Here is a 24,965-nt window from a genome sequence, read left to right on the forward strand (position 1 = left end):
TATGATAATGTGTACTTGGTATGCTTTTGAATATATGCACTATGAATACCAAGAAACCATCCTTGGCATATAAAATCAACTCATGCTAGTATGTACTTAATCTCAAAAGACCTTGCCATAGGCTTACTTAGATTATCTACTTAAAGGTCAAAGTTTTGCTATGCATGCTAACTAAGGAAACAAACAAAAATCATTTCTAAATCTTAAGATGTTGTTTCCATCTCCAAGTTTTTCAAAAGCTTACATTGAATTTATTCTTGAAAAATAAAACTGAAGTATTTTTCTGTATTTACTAAATCTTGTAAAAGTGGTTCAAATGATAAAGGTTTCCAAACTGTGAAGATAAAGAGTATCATGGCACAGTGTTGAAAACCAAAATCCTGATAAAGGTTATACAGAAAATAATATTAAATCCAATGATTTCAGCACCAAGGACACCATAAGCAAAATAGGATTAATAGAATTCTTGAAGAAATGAAAAAGACAATTATGTATGATAGTCATCTACTTAAATAAATTTTTAAAAGACTATCATCACTGCTTGTCATACATATGATTTCTATTTTTGATGAAAATTTTGATCTTCTGAAAAATGGAAAATGAACCATTGCATATCTTTCATATTTTTCAGTCGTACATGTTATTATGAAAATAATGCCAAATCTGATAAAGATACTTCTATCCTTGGATATCATTCATCAAGCAATGCATATAGAACATTCATGAAAAATTCTAGTTGTAGAAGTATCAATTCATTTTATTCTTTATGAGACTAATGATTTATTATCAAAATACTAAAATCAAATTATATGGTTAATCTTTTACATATGCACTTAATGAAGAAAAATTGATGACTACTAAAAGACTAAATCAAGAAAAGAGGAAATAGATCTTGATAAAGATTCTTGCATGATTAGAAGTAAAGATCATCATTATCATGTGCTTGCTTCATGAGCTTTATATTCTGTCAAATGAATGTGTAGAAGTCACTCCTATGTGGTTACTTCATTAAAAAGGAGATCTATGAAAAATAACCACCATATTTAAAAATACACATTACATATATGATAAAGCAATATGTGATTTAGAACAAGCATCAAAAGCATGATATATAAAAGCTTAAGCAACCTTTTTGATAGAAAGTAATAGTGATAAATCTATGCATCAAAAAGATGAATTTGTGATATCTTATTTGCTCAAAGTATGCATTGATGACATCATTTTTGGTTCTACTAATGAAGAGTTATATTGCAAAGTGAGTTTGAAATATGATGAATGAATTAACATCTTCTCTCAAACTCCAAATTAAGACAAACAGGAAAGGGGATCTTCATTGACCAACGTTAGTCCACAAGAAAACTCTTATAGAAGATTGGCATGAAGAAGGTATATCTATGACCCCATCTTGTAGAATTTGAAAAGGATGAGCAAAGTAGATCTATTGTGTTAAAGCTGTATTGAAGCATGATAGAATAATTATTTTACAGCTAGTAGACCAGATTGTATGCTTATTATGTGACCTTGTGCAAGACTTCAATCTAACTTTAATTAATCATATTTTATTGATAACAAATAAATCATAATCTGAATTTTGATAGAAACAAATGTTTAAGATAAATTGATTAAAACATAGTTAACATATCTTATTGATAATTATCTTAAGCAAATAGAATCTAAACTAAATTGACTTAAACTATCTTGGTTAATGAATCTATCTCTTTAGTTCAAATGATATGTGCTTGCTTATATTTAGGCAATCTCTTGAGTAAAGTGACTCAACATGCAACTATTGTCATATCTTATATTGAGTCATCTAGTTAAAAAATATATATGTTGGATGAATGCTTTGTATCTTAAAGAAACTAATGACCTTCCTTCAAGAAAGAAAAATGAGAGATTTCAACTTGAAGGATATCTTCATGTAAGATACACTAAACATTTACATGCAAACAAGAGAGAGGATCTTCTTCAGCCAAAAGTTCACACATAAGAAATCTAGTTTGGCTTGAAGAACATATAATGAATAGGTAATTTAGATACCTTTCTCACAAATTAGTTGAGCAAAGTCAGTAACTTAAATCTTATTATGGCATGATTAAATTCTTTAATTATTAATTTTTGATATCATGTCTATATGTGTATTGACTGACTTATACTTTTAGAAATTATTTCATGGTTTGCCCAAACTAAAATATATCTTTGCCTATGTCATAACCATGAAATACACAAGTATATGCTTAAAATGTTGATGTAAAATAACTTGTGAGAAGTTATGAAACCTTGAGCATAATGAAAATATTGTTTGCATGATATACATATATATGATACGTAAGATTAATTCTCTATTCTGCTCTCTCATGAAAATTACTTGAGAATAACAAAAAGAGAGAGAGATAAAGAAAAGAAAATGGATATTATTCAAGAGAAGTAAAATCCAAGTAGAGGCAAACACTTCAACCTTAAGGAAAAGCAAAACAAACTTAATATATTCGACACATTTGTGAGACTTGTGTGAGCATTCTTTTGGAAGGGATAAAATCCATAATTAATTACACTTAAATAGGGAGGTTTTGAAGTAAACATTTTAACCTTTCTATATTGCTCATCATAGGGATGGTGCCAATGGGGAGGCTAGTGGTAGTACCCGGCACTATTTGACCCAACTATTCGGTGTAGGGCATATTAGGGACGGCACAAGAGGGAGGCTAGTGGTAGTACCTCGTGCCCCTTCCCAACTCCACCGGATAGGGAGCAAATAGAGTATAGAGCATAAGAAAGTTATAAATGAAAAACAAAGTAAATGAAAGTAGAATTAAGTCAAATTTTTAATCACTTGAAAACACACTTTAAGGATGAAATTATTGCAAGATTATATTTAAATAGGGGGAGTTTATTTGAAAAGAATTGATTTTGATCCTTGACATTCTTGTACTTAGTATTTTAATGCATGACTTAACACATGGTATATTTTGCATATGGTATGATGTCTTGATTTATGGATTCTCAATATTTTGTAATGTTTCATACTTGGACAATTTGATTGAATGTTTGAATTGCTACATAACATCTTTTGTCTAGTTTTATTGAAAAGAAATTTCAGATTTGTCATTCACAATCATTGTTAAAATCTGAAAGCTAAATAAAATTGTAGAAAGGAGAAGAGAAGAACATCTCTATTTAGGGAAAATAAATTGATTTTGTTTTATCCTTCAACTTGCCTAAATTTGGTATATAATGTTCAAATTCGTACCAAAACTCAACATTTAATACAAAGATTCTGAATATGCTCTTATATGTTTGAAATATGTATTTTCAATCGTAATCATTTAAGATGAGCTATAATGTGGAAGATACATATCTCAAAGTATGATTGAAAATCCTATGTAATTCCGAATCTGATTTTGTATAAAAGCTTAAACTAAATGTGATTTTTAAAATAAAGTCTTACTTTAAGAAAAACAGAATTAATTTTGATGCCTTTGATGATTGCTCCGATACGCATCCGAAACATATCATTTCTTATCTTCAAAGTATACTAATATTGGTTCAAATGATGTGTCTTTCGATGATCTTGATTGCAAACAAAAATTTCTAAATATATGATTCTATTTTGATATAAAAAAAAAAATATATTTATTGTGCTTCATGTATACATTGCTGAAAAACTATGATTAAGAAATTGAGTTCTATAAATATATATACCTCAATGATCATCTATATATTTTTCTCTTCTACATTATTGAAGACTTCCATCAATAGAGTGAATGATCTTAAAGCTAGAAACATTTCACCTCACTCAAATGACTCTAAAAGAAAGAAAATGTAAATGCGTTTGAAAGAAACTGAGCTTCAATTGAATCATTTTATGATTAATACTTTTATACATTTTCTCTAAGATTAGGAGAAAGCATAACTTGTTCTTAAAGGATTAGAAAGAGTGATTACTATAAATTCTGAATAATTCTAGATCACTCTACATTCTCGATATTACAGAATTTCAGTGTTATTCACGTTTATTACTAAAATCTGAAATTCAACAATTTAAAATGATTAAAGAAGAATGCATCTTTTAAGGGGGAGCTTTAGATATTCAGTATCCTATCCCAAAGACACTTTATTTTGATACATACTTTGAATTTTATGGATTGATTTTGATGAACCTCCTTATATTGCAAGACATGTTTTAATTTCCTTGAGATGAGTTCTATAAAGGTTGTCTTATCTCAAACCTTGAGTCTTATGAAAATAAGCTGAAATATATTTTTGAGATTGACAATCTTATTGAACATTATCTTAGGATTCTAAACTCTTAAATGGAATGATCATTTGAGGGGGAGAAAGAAAATTTCAGAAGGAAAGATCTTATGGAACTTAATCGCATAAATCTATAACTAAAGGAGAGAGAAAGAACACTAAATGAAAAGTGATTCTAATACTCTCCAATATGTATCATCTGAAATTTAAATCTGAAAATCTGTATGATACACCTTGAGGCGTGTTATTTGGTTAGTATATCTCATGCATCACTCTTGAACCAAACTGCAAATCTTAAGAGCCTCTAATTTAATGAAAAAGGGGGAGAATAATGTGTTAAATATTCTTGAGTATCTCTTAGAAAATCTATTTTTGGAACTTCACTAATGAGCTCAAATTGGCTTGCTTTTTGGAACTTCAATTTTGTGCAAATTCATTATTTTATGTATCAAATTGTGCTTATTTTCTAAAGAAATAAAAGAAAGTCTTTAAAAGAGCTCTAAGATGTATCAAAAATTGCATGAATGTATATTTTGATATTTGTGCCACAATGCTCCTATTATCATAAAAGAACTTTGAAGTCATTAAGAAAATTAATTAAATTGCTCTCATGGTTGATAAAATACTTAATAGATTGGGCAAAAGGTCTTAAATGAACAAGCTTTCATACTTAGTGAAGAGAGGTTAGATCTCCACTCATGTTTTTCCTTGAATATCATTAACCTAAGGAAGATTCCACCTACACTTGTTTAGAAAACTATCAAATTAAAAAAACCTCTTGAATTCACACTCGATGTGTTCTGCTCTGATCTTTGTACTTAATGTTTCACTATCTTTTTGATGTTGTCAAAAAGGGGGAGAAATATCTAAGTATATGCTATATACCTCAGAATGCTTTATTACTTTGAATTGAATACAAATCAGCTTAAAATTTAAATATGTTGATTGTGTTAAGCTGATTAAATCTAAAAGCATTATCATGAAGTATGTTTTTAAATATATATGTTTTCCACTTCATGCAACTTAGCTATGTATTACTTCTAGAAATCAATATCTTTTATATTGCATATACTCCAAGTTTTGTCATCATCAAAAAGGGGGAGATTGATGACCCAAAGATTGATTCATAGATTGATTTTGATGATCACAAAACCTTGAAGTATAGATACTAATGTTTATGTTGCAAGGAGAAAGATATTTATTTTGCAAGGAACATAGCAAGTTGGAAGAACACAAGAAGGCCTCCAAAGCTCTCAAGTTGGAAGAAAGCTACAATTTATTGGCCCAAGCTTAAAGTTCAAAGGATTCAAATTGGAGGAGTAAAATCAAAAGAAAAATTCAAAAGAACAGTCTTCGAGTCGACTCCAGTGGAATTCGAGTCGACTCCAGAGAAGTATGAGTCGACTCCGGAGAAGTATGAGTCGACTCCTAGGAGTCACAGGCAGAAAAGTCAGAGAGCAGTTTTCGGGTCTGAGATTCGAGTCGACTCCAGTGGAACGCGAGTCGACTCCGATGGTTGGTAGGTCGACTCCGAAGAAAGCAAGAGTCGACTCTCAGCGGAACACAAGGAAAAAGTCAGAGAGCATTTTTGGGACTCTGAGATTCGAGTCGACTCCCGCATTGCACGAGTCGACTCCGAGACTCCGCGACCATCAACAGACAGAAAACCAAGTTACTGCCTCTGAGATTCGAGTCGACTCCCAGACAGCTCGAGTCGACTCCAAGGCAGCGCTACACCAAGATGGCAGAAGGTTGTGTTTCACAAACTGAGAGCCGAGTCGACTCCAAGGAAGTTCGAGTCGACTCCAAGACTGGACGAGCCAAAAGACAGAGGATCGGGAGTTCGGGGTCTGAGATTCGAGTCGACTCCCAGGACAGTCGAGTCGACTCGAGAGGACAAAATTCAAAATTGGATCCACGGACTTCAGTGGATGAGCCGACTCCGAAATTGCCAAGTCAGCTCCAGAAGTTGGCGAGTCGACTCCGGGTTAAGACGAGTCGACTCCCAGTCGAGGATGCACCATAATTCAAATTTGGAACAGTGGCCGAGTCGTCTCCAGTAAAGCACGAGTCGACTCCTGCAACAGGCGAGTCGACTCCTGATCGCGCGAGTCGACTCCGATCCCAACGGTAATATTGTCAGGAAGTGCAGACTGTGTCCAACGGCTCTATTTTTGTCTCTAACGGCTAGATTCTTGTTTCCACGCCATCTAAAGCTATAAAAACAAGAGGAGAGCTAGGGGAGAAGGCATGGAAGTGGGAGAGATCATCTAGGAAAGAGATCTCAAAGAGATTACAAAGGAAATCTCCCACAAGCACAAAAGGGCCATCCAAAACGAAATAGAGAGAAGAAGAGCATCCAAGTGAATCCGAAAGCTTCCTCTCCATCCGCGTGCTGCCTCGGGGATCCTCTACTTCATGCCAAATCAGAGGAGGATCAAGTAAAGAAGAAGCCGAGCTCCTCCATCTTCAAAACTCGTTTGAGGGCTTCTCTTTACTCTATTTGTTTATATTGTCATATCTGCTTGTTTAAGAAGCTTTGATTTGTTTTTATTCTTTGTTTTAATATCTTGTAACTTGATTCAATCAAGGGATTGAATCAAGGGGTTAAAGGTTTGTTGGTGAGCCAAAGGGAAAACCAACGGTGTAAGGTTTGTTGGTGAGCCAAAGGGAAAACCAACGGAGATAGGTTTGTTGGTGAGCCAAAAGGGAAAACCAACGGAGATAGGTTTGTTGGTGAGCCGAGGGTAAAACCAACGTGTAAGGGTTTGATTGTGAGCCCGGGAAAACAATCGGGGTTGGTTCTAGTCGGTGAGCCTGGGAAAACCGACCGAGTTCGTTGTGCGCTCGTAAAAACAACAAGTTGGGTTGTGAGCTTGTAAAACAACCGGCTGTAATCGGTAGGATTATAGTGAAATTCCCAAGAGGTCTTGGGGAGTGGATGTAGGTGCTGGGGTGCACCGAACCACTATATGTCCTTTGTGTTTGTAATGCCTCTAGTTATTGTCTAACTAACACACTTACTTACTTAGATAAATTGCTTGCTTAATTCTTATCCGCACATCCTTTAGTTGCAAGCATATTTAATCAAGTCGAAGTCTATACATCAAACCCTTGCTAAGTTTAACTTTCACTGTGCATCTATACAACTTAGCATAGTTACTCATAAAGTTTTAGAAGTAGCATAAAAGTTTTAAAAGACCCAATTCACCCCCCCTCTTGGGTTGTATCTACTGGGCAACACCATTAATATTAAATTTTAAAACAAAAGTAAGAGAAAATAGCCTGATTGAAGGCAGGTCGAAGCGCGTAGACGCTGTTCCAAAGAAGTATTTGCCCCCATGTACGGATCTTCCGGTAATTCTTCTCAGAGATACGGCGATCCTAAACTTTTTCTTCGGTATGTCTCGGAAGAAGCCAAATCGAACCCGATCGGACTTGCAGATCCAACGAAGAATGAAATAAAAAGAATAAAATAAATTGAATATAATTGCAAAAATAAAAATCATAATTGGCTAAGAGGAAGAACTTTTCTCGAGAATTTTTTTGGTATTTTTCTCTAATTTTTCGTGTTCTGAAGGGATGAAATCAAGGAGTATTTATAGGGGTGTTTAGGGGAACTTTTTGGTCCTTTTGCGGACACGTCTGTTGTAATTAAGCGGCAAACATGCACGCGGCCCAGATAGTTGCGTGCGCATTTAATTTTTTCAACAATCCCCCACAAAAATTAATTTTTAAATAATATTAAAATCAAAATAAAATGCTGGATATCTTATATTATGTAATAGGTGTACGTACCTTTCGGTTTGGACCTTCACTTAGTGACAATTGGTTACATCTGTTGAGGAGGTGGTCTTAACCTTGAATCTCGATCCATGGCTTCGATTAAATTAACAGCACACATAATATAGCTCGATCTGAGTTCTAAGCGGGTTGCGCTAATATGACCATGCGTAGGTATCTTTCATGTGCTTTTTAGAAAATCACCCATTTTTTTATAATCACGGCCTCAAGACTGCACATATAGGTGAGTCCTAATAAGGAAGCTAACAAAGAAGCTTGTAAGGAAGCTCTTGCCTCTTAGGTCTCGGATTTATTAAGAGTTATATAAACAAATTCATCCTACCGCTTGCTTTTATGAGCACTAGCATCATAGGAATGAGGAAAACATAAAACAGTGCTGCTCTTAGTCACACTCCGGTTTGTTTCTACCCATTGAACATTTTAAGGTTGGGTTCCCACCGTGGTGATCTATTTTTATGGGCTAAGCCCCATCTTCCTCGACGACTCTAAAACTACTATTCTAGACAAATCTTTTATAAGCTGATCAGCCAAATTATTTTCTGATTTTACAAAATTCAAAGCAATAATGTTATTTTTCAATTTATATCTTAATGATTTATGACACACTTTTAAGTGTCTATTAATTTTTACATTGGTATTTTCTTGGTTACACTTATGTATTGCAGATTTACAGTCACAATGTACAAAGACAGGTGGTAAAGGTGACTCATCTACAGGAAGGTCTATTAGTAGATCTTTGAGCCATTCAGCCTCAGTGCTAGTGGTGTCTAAAGCTATCAGTTCAGACTCCATGGTACTCCTAGATATCAAGATTTGTTTGGTGGATTTTTAAGACACAGCAGCATCTCCTAGAAGAAAGACATATCCTGTGGTGGATTTAACATCTAAGGTATCACTGATCCAGTTGGCATTCATTGTTTTAGGCCCTATTTTCTTTCTCTTAAAATCAGGTATTTTCACTTTTGCCAAGCACCCCCACACATTCAAATAGCTAAGATTAGGTTTTCTATGTTTTCAAACTTCATATGGAGTTTGGTCATTATTTTTGGAGAAAATCCTATTGAGGATATAACAGGCTGAAACTAAAGCTTTCCCCCACTAATTCTCTGGTACTCCTGAGCTTATAAGCATTAAGTTGACCATATCAATTAAAGTCATATTCTTCCTTTTTGCTACTCCATTTGATTGGAAAAAATAGGAAGCAGTCACTTCATGAATGATTCCATGATCTTCACAAATTTGAGTTATATCATTAGATGTATATTCACCTCCCCGATCTGATCTAAGAATTTTAATTTTCTTTTCCTGTTGGTTCTTAACTTCGATCTTAAAAATTTTAAATTTGCTGAGCACCTCATCCTTGGTTTTAATTAGATAGATGTAACAGAACTTGGACAGATCATCTATGAAGGTCACAAAGTATCTGTTACCTTTCCTAGAAGTTCTATCAGAGTCACAAACATCACTATGGATCAACTCTAATAGATCCGAATCCCTATTAATAGATTTAAAAGGCTTCCTAGGGAGTTTAGCTTCTACACAAATTTTACATTTCTCATGTTTCTTAAGATCACTTTTTGGTATTAAATTTAGGTTTATTAGTTGTTTAATTGTATTCTAATTTATATGACCTAATCTACCATGCCAAATAGAAGGAGGTTCTTTATTCATGATCAAAGAATTTTCATTTATTGAAGAAATTATTACATTCAACTTAAACAATCCTTCACTTTGGGATCCTTTTCCAATAAACATTACACCATGAGAAATTACAACTTTATTGACTCAAAAATAAGATGATAGCCTTGCTGGATAAGCAAAAAACCACTAATTAGGTTTCTCCTAACGACCGAAACATATTGGACGCCATGCAGGGACAGAACTTTTCCAGAGGTAAGCTTTAAGCCTACACGTCCCACTCCTAGCACACGCGTCTCCGAGCTATTTGCCATGATCACAGCTCCTCCACTTGAGACCTAGTAAGAAAAAAATTAGGAGTGATCTGAACAAATATGAATACCAGCTTCGGTATTAATCCACCAATCAAGTGCTTGTAAAGTCATGTTAACTTCAGGAGTGAAGAAAATAGACCTGAAAGCAGTTTCAGAGAAGCCAGCGCCAGAAGTCACCATGTTGACTTGAGCACTGGGTGTGTGTGGATCTTTCTTCTTGGATTAAAGAGGTGCAGTCTTCTTATAGAAGCACTGGGGAGCCAAATGGATGATCCGACCACACACATAACAGAAACGAACACCACTTTCCTCTTTCTTCTTCTTTTGCTCCTGGGATTGGGTAGGTTTTCCATTGTGGTGATTAGGATTTCTAGGGTTGTAGGGCTTCTTTTTGTAATGCTTATTTTTGAAGGGTCGGTTTTGATTTTTTCTAGCCTCTACATTATAAGCATTATTCTTGTGTCCAGTAGAGGTTTTACTCCTGAGCCTGTGCTGCTCTTCAATCCTAATGGAGTTCAAGACTTGGGTTAGGGTGAGACCTCCTTGGGTTTGGCTTAGGGTCTTAGCAAAACCAGACCAGAAATTAGGTAGTTTATCTATCAGACAGGTTCCACTGGCTCTAAGCTAGTGGATCAGGATTTCGAAATCATAGATTTGGTCATTCATAGGCTTTGAGTCCACCATCCTAAAGTTATTGAAGTCGGGGGCCTTGAACCTCTTTACCCCAGCATCATCAAGACCATATTTGCTATCTAGGGTGTCCCAAAGTTCTTTGGCACTCTTGACTGTGTAATAAATGTCATACAGCCTTTCAGAGAGGGCACCTAGGATTCTACGGATGCAATGATAGTCTATTTCATCAGGTATCTTAGAGGGTGTGCTGGTGGAGGCAGAAGGTTCAGTTTGGCGAGTAGCAGGTCGTGAAGTAGTTGGGTTAGATCCGTTATCAACTTCAGTAGTGTTCTCACCTATGGCTGAGATCAACCCTAATGTGGTGAGCCAGAACCGCATTTGGTTCTACCACCTCCTAAAGTTATGGCTATCAAATTTTTCAGGTTTGGCACTAAGGTGATTACTAGTGCTTGAGGCTATAGGTTCAAGGTTATAGAGAAGGAACAGAAATCTAAGTGAAGGCAAAAAGTTTATGTCAAAAGATTGCACTAAAATTTGTATTGAATTTTGAATGACTAGTTGATATATCCAAAAATAATAATAGCCAGATCAACTCCAGGTCGGTGGAGAGCACTAGGCTCACTTAAGTACCAGCCTTTTTTAGGCACGTATGCCTTTTTGATAAACTTTTCTTTGACATTATTAGTTAGTGGATATAGTCACTAGAAATCATACAAATTCAATTTTTAGAAAAATCTAAGTGCAAACTTAAATTTGTTATTATGGATTACTAATTTTTGAATTTTTTGTTTGAATTTTTTGAATTAGTAATAATTGATTACTAATTTAGTGCTAGCAAAATAATTATTGTAATTGAGATCTAATATGTCAATTCAATGAATTATATGATTTATTACCTTATTAGAATAATTGATTACTAATTTTGTGCTAGCAAATCAAATATTATAATTGAGATCTAAAATATCAATTTAATGAATTATAAGATTTATTACCTTATTAAAATAATTTATTACTAATTTTGTGCCAGCAAATCAAATATTGTAATTTAGATCTAAAATGTCAATTCAATAAATTATAAGATTTATTACCTTATTAGAATAATTGATTACTAATTTTGTGCTAGCAAATTCAAACTAATCCATTGACACAAATCGTTCATGGGCGAAAATTGAGTTATTTGGGTCCTGGAGGATTGACGGGGCGAACTGCTAGTTTTCGGATACGAGATATCCATCCTAAATTATTGTAATTGAGATCTAAAATGCCAATTCAATGAATTATATAATTTATTACCTTATTAGAGTAATTGATTGAGATCTAATAAATCAATTCAATGAATTAATTATTATGTATTAACCAATTTTCGAGTTTTTCGTTTAAATGGGATCTAGAAATTACTCCTTGAGAAGTCCAAATAGAGGTATGATAAATCTCTTGGAGGTTAAACAAACTATTACCTTTTTAGAATAATTTACTGTATTATATATTACTAACAAAAAAAATAAACAAATACTTTTTTAGATTGTTAGCAATATATCACGTAACTAAGCAAATAAATCTATAATTACAATTAATAAAAATTCTTAAAGAGGATATAATATATATATATATTATTCGGTATCAAAATAAATCTATTTAATCATAAAAGAAATCTATTCTAACACAAAATAAATCTATTCATTTAATAAATTCAAATCATAAAATTGCAAATCCTACGGATCCACTAATATTAAATTTTAAAACAAAAGTAAGAGAAAATAGCCTGATTGAAGGCAGGTCGAAGCGTATAGACGTTGTCCTAAAGAAGTGTTTGCCTCCATGTATGGATCTCCGACAATCCTCCTCAGAGAACCCTAAAATTCTTCTTCAGTACGTCTCGGAAGAAGCCAAATCGAACCCGATCGGATTTGTAGATCCAACGAAGAACAAAATAAAAAGAATAAAATAAACTGAATATAATTACAAAAATAAAAATCAGAAGTGGCTAAGAGGAAGAACTTTTTTTTAGATTTTTTTGGTATTTTTTTAAATTTTTCGTGTCCCAAAAGAGATAAAATCAAGATGTATTTATAGAGGTGTTTAGAGGAGCTATTTTGATCTTTTTCGGATATGTCCGCGCCTTCCGCGGACGCATCCGCGGTAGTTAAGCGGCCAGCGCCCGCGGGGGTGCTGGCTCACGTAATTTCCAGCGGTCCGCGGGCGCTGGCTCACGTAATTTCCACCGGCAAACGCGCATGGGGCCTAAAAAGCCGCGTGCGTATTTAATTTTTTCAACAGTACACATATTTCCTGACACATATCCTACACGATATTTGAAACCTAATATGTTATAACCTCTCTTGGATTTTGATTTAACTAACCAAATTCATCATTCTAGTTGATTAATTAAGAGTGTATGACTTTGGTCTCTCTATTTCTTGTTCAGTATTGCCTTCCTTCTAATTCATCAACAAGATCCCACTCTCCATCCACCATATTGAAAAATAATAGTCTCACATCGGATAGGTTGAGAACCCTTATAGTGCTTATATACTCTTGGATCTATTCATATAAAAGCTTTGATTTTTAGATAGGATCAACGGAAACCTCTATGTAAATGTGTTGAGGAGTAATAGTCCCATATTAAAAAGGTTAAAAATTCTTGTGGTGCTTATATGCTCTCATTTTATAACTCATTATAGATTAAATGCGATATAAAACAAAGTCACATAGAAACACATCATCGATCCTCTTCTCTCTGTTTCATTCCTATTTATTTTCTCATGGCTCTACTGCCCAAAGCTCATTTAAGTTTTTCTTTTGTTTTCTTTCTAGGTGAAAACTTGTCTACTTTCTGGGTAACTTTATCAAGGTGGTAACTTGCCTATCTCAAAGTACGATGCGAACTTTCTACCCAAAAAAAAAGTACAAGGTCAACTTTTTACTGCAATTTGTGTTTTCTTCCAATTTCTTTTTCCTAATTTTCTCATAACATCTCGATCCTAAACCATCCTTCCCACCTTCCTGAGGAGCGACTCCATCGAATACTTAAGTTTCCAGGATCACACGCATATGGAGAACCCTAGTTGAAGTATTATAATCAACATCCACAACAAAACATGTCATTTATTGTACCTGAATCTGTTTACAGCAACATAGCAATGTTGTGGAACCCGGCCAACCTGTTTCAGTTGTCTGGGTTAGAGCTGATCATAGGTTGGGCCTTAGGTATAAATTCTATTCATTTTTAATTAGGTTTTAGACTGAATTTATGTAAAATTTAGTATTTTTTATGCCCAAGCCCGCCCCATGATCAGATTTAATCTGAATCAAGGGTGAGTCTATCAACCACTCGGCTCTTGAACTATCACACTATTAATTAATTAATTATTAAAAATAGTGAAAAATTTGCAATTATAAAAATATAAAAAATAGAGAATAATAATTTTTATGTATATAATATTTAATATTTGCATCATAAAAATGGGAGATTTTTAGTTCTCATAACTGGCTTTGTAATGAAAAAAATAAGCACACATATATATTAGCATCAAACAAATATACATATAAGTTTATCTTAATTTGTTATAAATAGGAAAAATATAATTTACAAATCAATAACTAGAATCTTAAAAAGAATCTATGACGTGGATTAAATCAAATAAAAAAAACTTTATGTAGTGAACAGTAGGTGAAACAGGATGGATTAATACTTTTTTTCTACCAATGAAGAGCTCGAGAACATCCCTTTCATGAAATAGGTTTATTCCATGTGTTTCAACAACATACGCATGCACTTCTTGTAATAATTATATTTTTTGTGAGTGAATGGTCAAGTTACTTAATTTTTTAGAAAATCAAAATTTAAAGTAGACCCGATTCATGTAGGGTAAGATATTGCCAGTCGGCCGGGTCCATCTAATTGACCTTAAAATACTAGCTTGAAATAGTTAATTACATGTCAAAACATCTTAGAAAATGGTAAACTTGCAATCTCCAACCTAAAATATGCCATCAACATTCCATTGAAAGTCATATATATAATGTTAAATTAAACCTTCTCTTCTCTTATTTGCCACTGTCATCCATCTTTCTTTTCTCTTTATTTTTCTCCGGTCTATTCTTAATCTTAGCCACCGCTTAGAAACCACCTTCAAATTGCCATCACTACGAAAAAAATAAAAATCTTAAAAACATATATCTAATGGATGAAGCAAGAATTATTCCATTGAATAACAAAGTCTATTTCTACAAAAAAGAAAAAAAATCTGGTACACCTTAATGAAAAAATATTGGACACCTCCATCTCGAACCGGCCTCCTCGACCTGGGTCATAAATCGAAGTGAGCGACTTCGATCCTAGCCAAGGAGTCGACTAGCCAAGGAGCCAATTGACATGTGCCGACTGACGATTCTGGCAACCGATGCTCACACCGTAAACATACGATTGGCTATTGTTTGGCGACCAGTGCACGTCACATCAACTCAAATATGCGATATTGTTCATAGAGAACTCAATTATACTGAAATCTCTCTTTTTCGTACTGTTGCTTCTCTATTCTTAGACATTGGAAATTTTTATTGAAAACTCTATGAAACAGACTTCTTATAAATTATTTTTTAAAAAAATTAGATTTTCCATCTCTCGGCCAGTCGGTTCAGCTCCATTTCTTGCATTCCGATCTCGTTCCGAGATTCAGCGGCAGCACATCTTTCTTCTGAACGAGGAGTCCAAAACGGCAATCTTTTCTCGCGCTCTTACGCCGCCATGTCCCCCTTGTGTATTTTAATTGATTTATTCAATACAATAGTGAAGTAGTAAATTTGAAAAGGAAAAAAAATTCGATGCGGTCAAACCTGCCGGGCGAGTGCGTCACAGGACGATTCGTCCTCGTCGGCGACGCGTTCAGCCTTCCCGCCGCCGTCGAGGCAGTCGAAGGGCGCCACGGCGAAGCACTTCCCCCTCGTGGATCCCTCCCCATCCCCCTTCTTCACGGAGCCCTCCCCATCCCCCCTCCTCCACGTCGGAATCTTCGCCGAGAACGTCCTCACGAAGAACGACGACGGCCACCGGCCTGACCGCCCCAGCCGGATGCTCCTCCCACCGCGGCTACTCCCCTCCCATCCACTCCCTCCACCACCGCCGTATCCCCGGCGCGAGCTCCCTTCCCCGGCGGTCGGGAAAGCGACGCAGCTCGTCGACCGGTGGAGCTTCTCGGCGGCGATGATCTCCATCAGGATGTGCTCCGGCAGTCGGAGAGTAAACCGGTCGAGATTCTCCCCCGGCTGCACCACCGAGTGCCCTGTCGAGTGCGACCGCGGGTACCTCGCCGGCCGCCTTCCCGACCTCGACCGCATCGCCCGCTTCCGGCTTCCGATCCTGTCCATCTCCGCTGCCTCCTCCCTCCTCTCCATCTCCGCCGCCTCCTCGTCCACCGTGATCTCCACCTGCTCCGCAGGCGCCGCATCCGCCCTCTCCCCACCACCCACCGTCCCCTCCACGGCCGCCGGCGCCGGCGGTTGGAGATTGGATGCGGGGGTTTGTGGGGCGTCGGGGTCGGGGACGAGATTAGAGCGGCAGACCGGGCAGGTGGCGTGGGTGGCGAGCCAGGTGTCGATACAATCGGTGTGGAACACGTGGCTGCATTTGGGGAGGAGCCGGAGGGTCTCGTCGTCCTCGAACTCGCTGAGGCAAACCGCGCACTCCGGCGCCTCTTTCCCGATCCTGAGCCCCTTCACCTCCGAGTAAACCAGCGTCGGGAACGTCTCCAGCACCGCTGGGTCCAGCCCCTCCTGCCCCCACCCGGCGCCGCCGCGCACGGAAACGCGGCCCGACTCCGTGCCGTTGCCGGTGCACCGCCGGATATACATCGAAAAAAACCCCGTAATGAAGAACGCGATGATAAACACTACGATCAGGATCGCCATCGAACCGTTGTAATTTGTCGTGTTGAAATAAGACTCGTCGTCGTCGTCGTCGTCGTTGTTGCGGCCGGAGGAAGGGGAGGACTGGGCGATTGAGCACCGAGGGGTGAGTAGAAGCAAGGGAAGGAGGAGAACAAGGGCGGAGACTGGATGGCGGTGATTCATCGGAGCCGGCAACACCGCGAGAGAGAATAACGGGTCGGGAAGTGGAGTTGGCAGGGATAATAAGTAGGAAGGGAGGAAAGCGGGAAAGTGGGTCAAAAGACGCAACTTAAAAAACTGGTACAAGTCTGGAAGGAGAAAAAAAAAACTTTCAACTATTTTCTGCACAAACATAATATCCAAATAAAAGAATTTGTAAGGAATTGGAAGCTCACAAAATAATATCTACATATTTATCTAAATAAAAGTTAGATTCAAGTGGCATTTGTTAAAGGATGGGCATAGATAGGTAGATTAATAGTGGGGCATGGAGACTTTGGAATAATTTTGAGGTAAAATGTTGTTCTTTTTTAGTCAATCCTACAAAGCAATATTTATCGGCTCATTTGGTTTGTAAAAAGAATTTTTTTCACTAAAATATTTTTTTTTAAAAAAGCTGAATCATGTGAATATGATTGCCTGAAAAATATTTGATTGACCATAAAAATGTGGCGCATTTTCTAAAAAAATTGTGTGAAATATCTATTATACTTTTAATAAAAGAAAAGATCCTATCTATAAATTTTGATGGCTTGAGAGTAGTTCTTTCATATTTTTTTTATAAGATATGAAAATTTTATTCTAATAAAAATGTTACTTTTTTATTTCTCTTTTTTGAAAACTCTAATCAAATAACAATTTTTTTTTTTTTTGCTAACCATTTTTTTTTTTGAACCAAACGAGTCCTAAGATAATGACGGAATTCAAATGGTGTGCAAACTAGAGGCATGCAGCTATTTGATGTATTTAATGGTTAAGTTCGGAAACAAAATAAGGCCAGGTTATGGTGATTCAAATTCAAAATTCAATTATATATCACCAAATTTTGGTAAGTTATCTCTTTTTGCTATGTAATCATTTTAATGAATGGAGTTGATTTCAGTAAATATCTTCCTATTATTTCTGATTACGGAGGATCAGTACTAGATGCTCTTAATACTAGGGCGGGCTTTCCCCTGCAATGCTTGCTTTAATACCAGCAACATTAGTTGGAAGTCATATATGTGTGTGTGTGTGTGTGATTGTGAAATAACATGCAAAGCATTGTGGATTGTGCATAAAAAATGCACTAAATTACAAATCTTATAAGTAAAATTAGATTTATTTATTTTACATAACAAAACTCCCAACAATGTTTAATTTAATCTAATGATGCCACCATCCAAGTTGAATTTAATAGGGGTTCATGACAAATATTGACAAAACGAGGCAATGTTTGATCACATTATCCATGATGACAATTTTGAAGTAGAGTATGGTTCTTTTCCAAACCAAACTCCATGTGCCCCATTGGCTTCATTTCACAAATTTTGCAAGACACGTAGCATGGTTTCAGATACATCGGAAATCAGCCTGACCAAGGCATCAAGCTGACTAAGATACTAGAGTGCTCGAACTATTGGCTGTTATGATCGAGAAAGTTAGCTAAAGATCACTGCTCGTCTCTACAATGACGATTTAGTGGTTGTTGTACTCAGATGGTGATAGCTCCTATGTCGATCGTTCCCTGATGTAGCGTTAAATGGCAGAGATCTTGCTTCGAACTTTGCTCTGATGTAGGATCTGACTTGAAATAATAAAGATAGAAAAATTCTCTTGCTAGAGAGTGTCCGGCAAGGGAACTCTGATGCCTAAATTACACTAACACTTAGAGAACAATAGAGATATTGTGAGAGAGATAAAGCGGTAGTGAAAGAGAATAATAGAGCACTTTTAGAGCTCAAAAATACTTACTAAGAGGATACCTCAGGAGATGTATATATAGGAAAGAATCGGTACCTATCACCAAAAAAATCGGGCACATAAATTAGCCATTTTTGGTAAGAGATTGCGTGTCCTGAAGATTATAACCCAGAGTTTAGCCTGCATCTTGCTAATTCATCGTGCGGTTGTGAAAACCACACATGATTGTAGCCAAGCTATCGCTAGTCAGGGGGAGAGTTTGAAATTTGAAAGTCTCTCTGCATATCCCTAGGATTGGCCATGTGGTGAGTTTTGATTGGTCGGTTATGGGCTTCATGGCAAGCTCTTATGAAGATTAAGCCTAGGTGTTTAGCTCATGCATCTCACTCATTTGTTGTGTGATTATGGAAACCTCTCACGATCGTAGCCAAGCTGTCGCTAGTTAGGGAGAGAGTTTAAAATTTAAAAGTCTCTTCATGCATCTGTAATGTCCGGGATGCGGTAGTCGGCAATAGTACGGCCGTGTCACGGATCCGAGTCCGGGGCATGATAACATCTCTCTGATTGGCCATGTGGTGGATTTTGATTGGTCAGCCGTGGGCTACATGGCAAGCTCTCACCGGCGTTTCACTATCCACACTAAGTAGATGCAATTAGTTTCTTATTGTTGTTTCATGATTTAATTCCTAGATAACTAGCCTCCAGTTTATGTTAACAATTTGGTTTTATAAATATATCAATTAATAATTAGTAATATATAGCAATCTTTCAATTAAACACTTTGATTCCATGACTAACTAAGTTGTAACTGAGTTGCATATATAATTTTAGCTAGTATTACATCATAAAAATATATTTATAATTAGGATAACAAAAACTTTTAGGTTTATTGAGTAGGAGGCATAACTTGGAGGTAGCCTTTTTTTACCAGCCAATGGACCCAGTCACCCAAAGAAAGAAAAAAAGATTAGAAAAGGAAGCATAATGGTGAGAATGCCACCACTGAGTTTTGAACTTGAGGCTTCTTATAAAAGGTAATATTAGTAAGGCTGCAAAAAGTTCATGTTTGATCAAGGATAGGTACAATCCAAATCCGATCCATATATAAATCAGGTCAACAAAGAGAATCTAAATTAGGGCCGGCTTAACCCTTAGGCGACTAAGGTGGTCGCCTAAGGCTTTGGCCTAAAGACTAAGGGTACAAATGGATCCGGTCGGCTCGAGTCTTAAATGACCCCGATCGGACTCGGTTTTTTATTCGGATCCTAATTTTGGACCCAGATCCAACCCAATAGAAGATCGGGTCGAATCAGGTCAGGTCCATGGCTATAATTTTTAACCCAACATGCCATTCGGATCGGGACAGGTCCATGTATAACTTGGATCCGACCAAAAAAATTTGAATTTGGGTCGGGTCGGGTCCGAGTCGAGGTCGGGTCTGGGTTATAATAGAGAATTTTAACAGAGAATATTTGGGTCACCCTTCATCACACCCAGTTAAACCAACCCTCATCTGGAACTCCATCGTCGCCGCTTCCCCTCCTCCCATTCTCTCCTCCATAAGTGGTGGTCGTGGTGGCGGCAGAGACGTATGGAGAACTCCACGGAACCAACATTATAGGAAGGAATAAAAAAGGAGGGATGAGGAGGATTACGAGCATGAAGGAGGCGGGGGAGGGCTTGTTAAGCTCGGCCTTCCACTCATGAAGCATCAAGTGGACCTACTCCTCGAGGATGGCGACATTGGCGGTGTGGCTCTCCTTGCGGGCAGACTGGAGGTGAAAGGTCACTAAACATCCCCTGAAAGTCGTCCACCCAGTTCTTGGCCTTGTCCTTGAAGAGCTCGTGGGACGCCGACTGACACCCAGTCTTTGAACCCTTCCCCATGGCCCCACCACCTCACAAATCCCTCACTGAATCCGCCCTAACTCCTCTCAAAAACCCCACCGATAGATTGCAAAAGAGCAATCTAGAGAAGGGGTAAGACAAGGATAACGAGATTGGGGGAAATCGAGAGAGAAGATAGAAGAATCGAAGAGGGGGAGAGAGAAGGGAAGGGATAGAGATCGAGCGGGATCAATTGAAACCAAAGAGAAGGAGGGGAGGAGAAGGAAAGGCAGAGGAAGGGTGGGGAGTGGAGAGGCATCTCATCATCATTAAGGGCGACATGACATTCTGCCATGGGGAGTGGGGAGTGGTGAGTGGTGAGTGGTGAGGTGTGATAGGGCTCGGGTAAGTACTGCTTTACCGCTCCTCCCACCTCCTTTTTTCTTTTGCCTTTATTTTGTCTATTTTTTTTTATAGAAACTTAGTGGACTATAGTCTGCGGGTCTAAACGAGTAATTCGAATTTGAATCGGATCAGGTTGTTAGATAAATGATCCAAAATTCACCCAAAAAAATTGGGTCTGGTCGGGTCCAGGTCTGGTCCGGATTCAGTAAACCTAAACCTGATCTGAAAAATAGAATGGATCCAATTTTAGAACTTGACCCAAACCTGCGGGTCCAAAAATTTGGGTCGAATCGAGTCTAAGTGGGTTGGGTCATGAGTCGATCCGACCGATTTGCAGCCTTACTAAAGACTCTTAGCTGTAAATACATTGAGGCTCCCAAAAGACTTTTAGCTATAAATGTATTAATGCCCCCAAACCTAAAGACTCTTAGCTATAAATGCAGTATTGAGGCCCCAAGCCTAAAGATTCTTAGCTATAAATGCATTGAGACCTCCAAAAAACTCCTAGCTATAAATGTATTAAGGTCCCCAAATAATTTCTAAATGCATTTATTATTATTATTGGTGAGTTCACCTTAGGCCCCCAAATCCATTGAGCCGCTCCTGATCTAAATCTAATCCAATTACATTCCAATTTAACTCGACAGGTATAATATTATATTTATCAATTCATCAAGTTTTTGAGTCAAATTGGGTTAACAAAAATCCTAACGTGACCCATAATATATATTTAAATTGGCTATCTAATATTATAAATATATAATGAAATGAAGTAATAGTATGCAACATGTGAATATTGTCATATTATATTCTACATAAAATTTGATTAGAAATCATATATAGTTATAACTAACAACATGAATTATTAACTAACTTTATTAAGAAAACTAATTCCGTATATTCAAGGAGGAATATGAAATATGTATTATACTAGTTTGGGATTCGTTTGAGTCAGTTGGGGTTCAAATTGAAGATTTTGTAAGCCCATTCATATTTGAAAGGAGTCATGGTTCAAACCAAGCCTAATCCAAATAACATCGATTTATGTTGGATCAGATTTATTTCAGATTGGTTCTAGATCAGAAGCAGATCAATCTAATCGACTTGCAACCATAAATATCAGGAGAAGGGTGCCAATAAATGAACCTGAGTTAAGTTGTCCCGCTCTTGATTATTACTTTTGCTCTCTTTCTTCTTCCTCTCTTTGTTTTTTGATAGAAAGAGCTCAACAACAATGAGCTACGCAACAGGAGATAAACCTCCTCCGGATATTTCATCCCTTACGAGCTCTATTAAGAATGGGTTTCGATCTCATATTTTTTGACACAACAATTGAAGACTTTATTAGCTTATTATTCGTCCTTCAATAATCCTCCATTCTTGAGAATCTGGGATCGATATGATGGCCTTGGTCTTCTACCAAGCATCTTTTATGGTCAAGACTTAACCATTCAGCCTGATAATCCACATTACTACCGAGTTCTGCCTATTCAACCAGAATTTTTATCCTTTGTATGATTTTTCACATCTAAATTCTATCCAAGCTTAGCAACAGTAACGTGATTCTTACCTATTTTGATTCGATCGAACTTAATTCACGTGACACTCGCTTTTGGCTGCCAGCTAGATTGTTAAGATATGGTGTTAATAACATCGTATCATTTTTTTTCTAATTACTATGTTGATATTCCCAAGCCAAAGTATTGAGGGGTTCATGTTCTAAAGTTAGTTATAGGAAGATGGTTAAACCTAATCGATTGTTCAAACTTCAAAAGAATATTATAGTAAAATATTTTTTTTTGAATTTTAGGATCCTTTTGGGCACCCAACTAATCTATCCAGCCAATATACATCCATAGTATATATGGTAAGAAAAGACCAGCATTGGAGAGTAAAGAATTTGCTAATATAGAATTTTTGGTTCGTATGATCCCAAACAAATGGGGATGCGGGAAATCACCTCTAGAAAGATTCTTGTATTCTAATTCTTGAGAATCTATCAATCCAAAATCTCCTATTTACTTTTTTTAAGATTCTATGGCATGGAGATTTTATTTGCCGAATAGTTGATGCAGAGCATCCAAATATAGTCTTAATACATAAAGCATTCAGATTCATATTATTGCTAATTGGTTAATCGACATTATAAATAAAACGACTACGTTCTTAGGCATTAGATCACCTGGATTCTCTCTCCAAGGCTAGCATTTCATTGGGCATGATCCGGTTTCAGTGGGAGGATGTTTGAAAATCTGGCATTGCTCTCTTGTTTTGGCTCGTCCAACGCCAGTATTCTCCTTGGCTCTTTAATTGGGCCATCGCCCAAGATAAGAAGGTAAATATAAATATAATCACCGACGGTGACACGACTCGTTGGCCTGACCGAATCGTTAGTTAACGGGGCAGGAGATTTCCACGGATACACATCCCTTCCAGAAATTATTTCCTATGCATCATTTGACCATCGGTGCAATACATCAATCACCATCAATCAATGCATTTAGATACGTATTTATTCAATGAATGAAGTGCAGGACGGCCACGTGGTGCATACAGTATAGAAAATGATTTCTCGACTTCTTTCCATAAGAGAATCCGGATCTTTATGATAAAGAATATTTCTAGAAGCAAGCCCTACAATCACTGATGGAATCAAGCTCATGAATGAAGGATTCATTTTTCTTCGCATGAATCTATACCATTGGACCATTCACTGCACAGGTCTCAAAACAATCCAAATTTCATCATCCATCAATTGCATAGATCTCAAAGTGTCCATCCCTAAGAAACCTACCCTAAAAAAGTATATGGGACCGCATTTCTTTGTTTTCTTTTTTTTCGAAAAATTTGTAGCTACAACGAAACTAGAAACCCGGCGGCCTCTTCGAGTCTTGGGAAGGCGGCGTGTTTGCTCCAATATTCTTTCCGGATTAATTTAATTCGTTTCTAGTAATTAAAGAATTTAGGTAAATGTTTCATCCTAATGTACTCAGTTCCGGGTCCAGGCTTCTTAAGATTTCAGGTCAATTTTCTTTTATGATGAAATTGATATCTCCGAATCGCAGATCTCCTTCGGTTTCTTCTGTTCTTTATGTTTCTTTTTAAATTAAATTAAGACGGGCCGATCTCCACTCGAGCTTCTGGGGAAGGTTTCAGTGGGAACTGAGGGCCAGAAAGAAGGCAGAAAAGGAGTCACTTTCTGTTTTGAATTGAATTGCATCGTAACTAAATTCCACTTTACAAAGGGCTATGGGCATTGTCCGAGCCTTTTTCGGATTACGGAAGGTCTGGGAACTATAAATGTAGGTAGGCCAAGACCGCACGGCAGGACTTGCAAGACTTGTCGAATTTGTCGAATATATGAGTCATGAGTGCCATTTAATGAATCAACATGATTTCATCACTTACGGCACAATTTGATTTTGGAGACTAATTATTCTGTAAAATATAAACTACCCCAATCCCATCAGAGTGCAAAAAAATTGCATGTTAATGTTTCATTTAGAATTAGTATTTATTGGATGAAAGTAGTAACAGCAGTGATGATGGTAGTTGTGGCAGAGATTATGGCGGCAACGGTATCATAGAGATGGTGAGGATGATGGCAGGAGCAATTATGGGGTAGCTTTAGTATGGTGATGGAGATGACAATAATAGCAATGATGATACTAGTAATGGTGGAGACAACATAAATGGTGATGGTAGCCATGGTTGGACAATGAAAGTGGTAATGATAGCTACGGTAAAAGTTATAATTTTTCTGTTTTTCAAAATATTGAAGAAAGAATTCCCTCATTTTATTATTCAAGAAATAATAAAAATAATTTTTTAAAAATAAAATAGCACCAAATATATATTTTTTTAATTTCTTTGAATTTATTAATATATCAATATATTCTATTGTGCAATCGAGCTAACTTTAGCCTTCAGGTTGTCCTTTCATAAAATTGTTGTCCCCAAATAGATTCTTTTTGTTGAAATTAAGAGGGGCTGATCCCACCTTTTACTCATATAGCCATCCAAGCTTAGGGAGCCAATGCCAACGTGAAACTTGGCCTCCTCATCCAAATTACGATAGGTGATATCGCCCCGGAGTTTTCAACATCTTGGGTCTATATTTCAGGTTTGAGGTATCGAAACACCAATATAATAAGAGTTTGGATTCTCACAAGTTCAAGGATCTTTTCATCTATTGCAAGATAGCTGTAATGCATCTGGCACTGTGTTCCTGGACCACTATCTCATGTTCAGCATGAGCCTCAATGTATCATGGCCATCTTATAATACACTAACAACCGTGCA

General features: G+C 36.8%; 2 protein-coding genes across 4 annotated transcripts in view; one reads left to right on the plus strand and one right to left on the minus strand.

Moving 5' to 3' along the window:
• LOC103695611 (uncharacterized) overlaps positions 1-13,927 on the plus strand; it is a 29,792-nt gene extending 15,865 nt beyond the window's left edge. Inside the window, exons 2-3 of one of the 3 annotated variants that reach the window (XM_089924362.1) lie at positions 1,311-1,386; positions 8,724-13,927. The gene's annotated coding sequence lies outside the window, so the exon portion shown is untranslated. Of the gene's footprint in view, positions 1-1,310 lie in introns of all 3 variants that reach the window. The other 2 variants (XM_089924363.1, XM_089924361.1) reach the window with 2 other exon arrangements.
• Positions 13,928-14,227: 300 nt separating this feature from the next.
• On the minus strand, positions 14,228-16,712 carry LOC103695609 (E3 ubiquitin-protein ligase ATL31). The gene is made up of 2 exons (XM_008776980.5): positions 15,480-16,712; positions 14,228-15,398 (listed from the first exon to the last, which is right to left on the minus strand). Exons 1-2 carry the CDS (start codon positions 16,710-16,712, stop codon positions 15,381-15,383), a joined length of 1,251 nt encoding a protein of 416 aa, XP_008775202.1. The 3' UTR covers positions 14,228-15,380.
• Between the last annotated feature and the right edge of the window lie 8,253 nt (positions 16,713-24,965).

Source organism: Phoenix dactylifera, chromosome 7, assembly GCF_051530095.1.
Source record: "Phoenix dactylifera cultivar Ajwa chromosome 7, Ajwa_hap1_PhDact_Kaust_v1.1, whole genome shotgun sequence".
Classification (NCBI taxonomy): domain Eukaryota; kingdom Viridiplantae; phylum Streptophyta; class Magnoliopsida; order Arecales; family Arecaceae; genus Phoenix; species Phoenix dactylifera.

Coding starts and splice junctions, on each gene's coding strand:
- LOC103695609 (XM_008776980.5), bottom strand. CDS start 16,712: ATGAATCACCGCCATCCAGTCTCCGCCCTTGTTCTCCTCCTTCCCTTG.